This window comes from Camellia sinensis, chromosome 2 (genome assembly GCF_055761805.1).
Source record: "Camellia sinensis isolate YWXY chromosome 2, ASM5576180v1, whole genome shotgun sequence".
Classification (NCBI taxonomy): domain Eukaryota; kingdom Viridiplantae; phylum Streptophyta; class Magnoliopsida; order Ericales; family Theaceae; genus Camellia; species Camellia sinensis.
Genome location: NC_138962.1, coordinates 120,170,592 through 120,177,241, shown reverse-complemented (window position 1 = coordinate 120,177,241; position 6,650 = coordinate 120,170,592). Strand labels below are relative to the sequence as shown.

Below are 6,650 nucleotides of genomic sequence, written 5' to 3'. Positions count from 1 at the left end.
AATATCTTACTCCATTTCCAGTTCATGCTCTGCACTTGGCTCGATACCTCGCTGCTCAGAGGATAAGAGAGCTTCTGGCCCCAATTGGTAGCTTCAGTTGCACCCTTTATGGCGAATGCTTGGCTTCACTTCAGGATGAGACATGGGTTAGGCCATCCTTCGCTATAGAAACTTTTGAGAGTGTGGGCAAGAGGCAAAGGACCACTACTTAACTTATCGGTGCCTTGCTTTGACTTTTCTTTTCAAGTTTTTTATGATATAAAATCAAATTTGATTTAACTTGAGAGTTGGATGGTGTACTTGCTTTGAAATCATGTAATTAAAGTTGTGAGTTCTAAAAATTTTCCTCATTAAAACCTTTCAAAACAAATTTTCACAAGCGGTCATTACCTGACACACATGTAATCAATCCTCAAGACGTACACTCCCGAATCAAGAGGATTATAAATACCCACAACTGCATTCACCTTACTATTGTTCTGCCCCTTGCTTCATCTTGCAACTGCCCCTTCTGCCAAATGGAGGTAAAACAATCAAGCCTACAGATAGTGAGATGGACTGAATGGATAGGATAGTTGAGTTGAAAATGATTAGGGCCGAACTTCGAGATGAAGTTGCCTACGTATCCCCAAGATGGGAATCAGGCCTTACGTAGTTCACGATTAAGGTTCACTTGAGTATTAACTTTTTCCTTTTGCACTCTAACTTTTGCCAAAACTGCCATTTTGGGTTTTCAACCTTGTGAGCTCTATTTTCATTTATTTCCAATTTTTCACGCTCTAACTTTTGCCTAGGTCGCCCTTTTAGGTTTTCGGCATAGCAAACCTCTCAAGGATAGTACTTCTTCAACTTGTCCATGTTGATTGGTTGCAAGAACTCCAAGCCATCTAAATCCATGAGGATATTTGCTCCTCCAGACCAGATAGATTTGATGATGTAAGGAGCAGTCCATTTGGGTCGGAACTTGCCCTTAGGATCATGGGTAGGAGCTCGATTGTGTCTAAGCACCATATCTCCCTCTTTAAGATTCCTGGACTTGACTTTCTTGTTGAAGGCCTTAGTAATTTTGTGTTGATATCCCTAGATGTGATACAACGCCTTCAACCTCTTTTCATCGAACAACCTTAACTCTTCGAACCTGTTCTGCTGCCAATCTGCCTCTGTTATCTAACACTCAATCATGATTCTCAACAACGGTACCTCAATTTTGATAAGCAAAACAACTTCCATCCCATATACCAAAGCATAGGGGATTGCCCCTATAGATGTTCAAATTGACGTTCTATAACCGCAGAGTGCAAAAGGCAGTTTGTCTGGCCAGTCCTTATTGTTTTGCACCATCTTTCGTAGAATTTTCTTGATATTCTTATTTGTGACTTCAACAGCTCCATTAGTCTATGGCCTGTATGTTGATGACTTGTGAAAAGCCACGTTGTACTTCTCAAGTAAATCCACCACTTCCTTTTTGAAGTGTGAGCCATTGTTTGATATTATCTCATTTGGCACCCTATACCTGCAGATGATTTTATCCCTGATGAACTTGGTCACATGTGAAGCTTTCAACATAAAATATGATTGTGCCTCCACCCACTTGGTGAAATCGTCAATTGCCACTAAAATGAACTCGTGTCTATTCGAGCCCTTCGGTGAGACTGCTCCGATGACATCAATTCCCCAGACTAAGATAGGTCGTGGTCAAGTCGTGTTGTAGAGCTTTGACAGCGGGATATTCATGCGATTAGCATGGATTTGACACTTATGGCAGCGCCAAACAAAGTTGATACAATCATCCTCCATGGTTAACCAATAGTAACCTTGCCTGAGGATCTTCCTTGCTAGCATCACACCATTCTTGTGTGCTCTACACTCTCCTTCGTGGATGGCCTCCATGAGACGTTTTGATTCTTCCTCTTCCACACAGAGCTTGTGCATTCCCAGATCTCCTCTTTTGTATAACTTGCTTCTGCATATGATGAACTGGACGGCTAGACGACGTATTCCCCTTTTATCCTTGTCATTTGCCCCTTGTGGCCACATGTCCGTCTCCAGGAAGTTCCAAATGTCATGACACTAGGGATTCTTGTCCTAAACCTCATCTATCATGGCTATTGTCTCGTAAGCAGGTGCATACTTCTGTTCAATGATAATAGGACGCATCTTAACCTCGAGCGCTATGTCTACCATAGAGGATAGAGTTGCCAATGCATCAACAAACCGATTGTTCTCTCTCAACAAGTGTGTAAATGTCATTTTTTCAAACCTTGGAATCAGAATGTCTAGGGTCTGGTGATAAACTTTCATTCTCTCTTCTTTGACCTTCCAATCCCCATTGGCTTGAGAAACAACCAGGTTCAAGTCTCCGATGACGTTCAACCTTATTACCCCTAGTTCTAAGGAAGCTTCTAATCCAATGATACATGCCTCGTACTCTGCTTCATTGTTGGATACTTTGAATTGAAGTTTGAAAGCCAGGGGTATATGGGAATCATCAGGTGCTATAAGCAATACGCCTATCCCATAACTGCATTGGTTAGCCGCTCTATCAAAGTACATTTTCCACGTTTCCTCTTCTATCTGCAAATCTCCTTATCTAGGAATAGGTACTATACTTTTTCTCTCCCTCAACTGGGTGGTCTGCCAAAAATTTTGCTACAGCTCTTCCTTTGACCGACTTGCGAGTGACATACTTGAGGTCGAATTCGGAGAGAATAAGCAACCAACGAGCTAGCCTACTCGTAAGTGCTGGTTTCTTAAAGAGATATTCGATGGGATCCAATCTCGAGACCAGAATCATAGAATGGGCTAACAGATAGTGTCTCAACTTCCTAGTGGCCCAAACCAAAGCCCAACAAGCCTTCTCCAGAGAAGTGGAACGGGTCTCATAATCCAACATCTTCTTACTCAAATAGTAAATGGTTTTTTCCACCTTAGCTTTTGATTCTTGTGCTAGCATACATCCCATGGTTGACTTTGTCATTGATAGGTACATGATCAGTGGCTTTCTTGGCTCTGGTGGCGACAACACAAGTGGATTCTGAAGGTATTGCTTAACGTGCTTGAAAGCGAACTAACATCGATCGTCCCATCGGAACTTCTTCCCTTTTTTCAAGAGACCAAATAGTGGTTCACAAGTCAAGGTTATTTTAGAGGTAAACCGTCTTATGAATTACACTCTTCCCAGAAAGCCACGCACCTCATTTTTAGTCCTTGGTGGTGGCATTTGTAAGATGGTCTTGATCTTAGATGGATCTACTTCAATTCCCCTATGTGTGATAAGAAAACCCAACATTTTCCCTGTAGTCACCCCAAAAGTGCATTTTTGTGGATTCAACCTCAGCTTGTACTCCTTGATCCTCTCGAAGAACTTTTCCAATGCGATGTAGTGGCTTTCTCGCTCTTTAGATTTCACAATCATGTCATCCACATACACCTCGACTTCTTTGTGGATCATGTCATGCAGCATTGTGGTTGCAGCCCTCTGGTATGTAACCCCGGCGTTCTTCAACCCAAATGGCATAACTCTATAGAAATAGTACCCCATGGCGTGGTGAACGCAATCTTTTCTCTATCCTCTGATGCCATCAAGATCTGGTTGTACCCCCCGAAAACCCATCCATGAATGACAAAAACACATGGTCGGCGATGAAGTCTACCAACTCATCAATGTTTGGCAATAAAAAGTCATCCTTAGGACTAGCCTTATTCAAATCCCTGAAGTCAACGCAAACTCTGATTCTATCCTCTTTCTTCGAAACCGAAACAATGTTGGCCAACCAAGTCCGATATTTAGACAGCATCAAGAATCCGACGTTAATTAAACGCTCGCGTTTTTTCGAAGACAACGTGAACCCAATCTAGACTAAGTGGGTATCCTTCTCAGTACCCACGTTAATTGAAATGATCTCATCCATGCAAGGCTTAGCACGTCTCTCCTTCTATTGGTCAATCAAGTTTTTCAAAACTCAAGGAATTTCTTCCTTTTCATTTAAGTCAAAATTTTGAAAATCGATATCAATGCAGCAAACTAAAGGCATAGAGAAGTAGGTAAAGTCCACTGTATTCTCGTTGATAAAATCAGGGTTCTCAATTATAGTTGACTCAAAAGAAAAACTAACAGAAGACCTGGATAGGACTCTGGCACTTGGGTTACCACCCCAGTAGTGCCAGACCCCGACTTACTAGACTAACTCGAATTTGACTCCGACTCAATGGACTCAGTGGAATCAGACTCAAGCTCATCATCCAACCCAGAACTTTCAACAAAACCCTTTTCCAGCTACCAGGTGAGGCCCAGCGCACTGGATACATCCAAAATACAATAGGTGGAGTTCACAATCGGTTCCTCTTCAATCATAGAAACAGTAATAGTATCCCCCAAGTTCTTAGTACTGGTCTTAGGATCTGTCAAGAAATCAGCCAATGCTGCCCCTACTTTAGCCTTACTGCTATCTAAATCGTTATCTTTACTCCGGCCGATGTTGATACTTGGATCAGCCTCCTCTTCGTCACTATCTTGACGCTGATGGTCGAAAAAGATTTTGAATCCCGAGAAATGCTTTTTTGTTAAGGAATCGACTAAAGGCTCAGGAAAGCCGCGAAAGGGGAAATTATCTCCTAAGCGCCCATTCAAGGTTTTCTGGATTAGCTTGTGAACCAACTCATAGTGTTTCCCGACTCTCTTAGCTGTAGCCCTTTCTCTCATCTCTTCTGCTTTCCTTCTCCAGTCTTCCTTAGTACGTACATAGCCCAACCCAAAAGCATGTGGATTGTGTGGTACATCAGCTAGTGCAGAAATACATTTTCTACCACTTCTTTCGAGTCCCATCCTGGGAATATGCGTCAGTTTGTTCATGAAGTAAATAGACTAGGCATTAACATACATGCCTTTATCCTCGGCCAGGATTGTCTGCACCAGTTGGGCTTTTGCTAGAGTGAAGCCCGAGAGAAACGCAATCTTTATCACCGTGATTGATTTCTAGCAGGGGTGTAGTAACCTCTGGAGGTGGATGAATAGACGAGTTTCCAAAAATGGTAACAACTCCTCCCTTTTGAGGATATTTCAGTATTTGGTGCAGAGTGGAGGACATAACTTTTATGTAGTGTAACCAAGGCCTTCCTAGAAGTGGGTTGATGGTAGCCGGTACATCAAGCACATGAAACTCAATCTATACTTTCACAGTCTCCATAACTTCCCTACTTATATTGTCTTATGCTCGGATCACTTGAGTTGTGGGAATGAAATCCACCAGCTTTAGGCCTATTGCATAGGTGGTGCAGGAAGGACAAACATTGCTAGCAAGTGTCTACAAGAACCACTAGAACCCACTTCCATATGCATTTGATAGAGATGTACAACAGCTTATTGTGAGTTGATCCCTCCGGTGGCAGCTCCTTATCAGAAAAGGTGAGCACAGGCTGAGCGCTACCCAGCAAGATCAAACCGACGAGCTGCTTAGGAGTAGTATTGATGGATAACTTGGCCTTATCTATTGCTGACAAAATTGTCTGTCGGTGTACTTGTGAAGCCATGAGAAGGCTCCAAAAAGAAATGTCAGCCTGGATCTTTTTTAGTTGTTTCAGAGCTAACTCTTCCTCCATCTTCTTCGCCTTCTCATTCTCCTTCTCCATCTCCTTATCTTTTCCCAAAGGTTCAGCCTGATCCAAGTGGAGAGGTTTGAAGTACAGTCCACTTCTGGTTAGGTGGTCCATCTCTTCTGTATACAAAGTACTATCTAGGATATGATCTGCCCAGTCTTCATCTGTGTGGGCAAGATGCAGATCGCTGTCTTCTCACCATTCACCTTTAATTACTGACAAAAAATTGTCTGGCTCAACTTGAATCACTCCCATAGGACAAACATCCCCCTCAGGGTGACAAGGTGATTTGGCCTTATGAATCTCCTCAATCCACTCCTGTTCAAACTGTCCTAGTACTGTTTCCAGCTTAGCACCTGTAATTCCATCAAAACTTGATTCTTGAGTTTGTTTTTATGTACCACTGCTCTCAAGCACTTTCCCTTTCTCTTCGTCTTTCTTGGCTGCCACAATTGTCACAGCTTTCTTTTCCTTAGATTTATCTCATGTTCCCTCTCCTTTCTCAAAATCATCACTCAGCCACCCCTGATTATCAGCCGCTAGGCTTAGATTCAACCAACTACTTTGTACATTACCCAGATCCTGTTCCTCAAAGAATTGGAGGTTATCCAAATCTTCCTCGAGATCTACAAGATTGTCCAGTCCTTGGCTTGGGCCGTTCTCTCTGACCCCATTGACGTCAACTGAGCTCGACAGTACTACCCTTGGCTTAGAATGAGCAACAGGAACGAGGTATTAGCTTGGGTCATATTCCTCCTGTAGACACCCCATTTTTTATTGCCCTTAAGACTTGGGCGCCGCTGATTATTTACTTGGTGATGAAAGTTATGCAGTGCAAAGGTTCGATTTCTTCGGCAAGGGGAGCTTCAAATCCCAAGCTTACACCCCATTTTTAGACCAAAACTATTTTGACCAAAATGATTTTACACCTTAAAACCCTCTCTTTCAAAAATAGTTCTTGAAAAAGTTTCTACGAAGTTCCAATGCTCACATTTCGTTAAATGTTGCATTTTTCGATAAACCGAGCAAGGAAAAAGTGGAAATAAATGAAAGAG

At 42.5% G+C, this 6,650-nt stretch overlaps 1 protein-coding gene across 1 annotated transcript; it reads right to left on the bottom strand.

Annotated features, from left to right (window-relative positions):
* Positions 1 to 2,085: 2,085 nt before the first annotated feature.
* Positions 2,086 to 2,553, bottom strand: LOC145818986 (uncharacterized). Its single transcript, XM_082912960.1, has one exon. It carries the CDS (start codon positions 2,551 to 2,553, stop codon positions 2,086 to 2,088), a length of 468 nt encoding a protein of 155 aa, XP_082769086.1.
* Between the last annotated feature and the right edge of the window lie 4,097 nt (positions 2,554 to 6,650).

Excerpts from the sequence above, each read along its gene's own strand:
- LOC145818986 (XM_082912960.1), bottom strand. The coding sequence starts at position 2,553 with ATGTACTTTGATAGAGCGGCTAACCAATGCAGTTATGGGATAGGCGTA.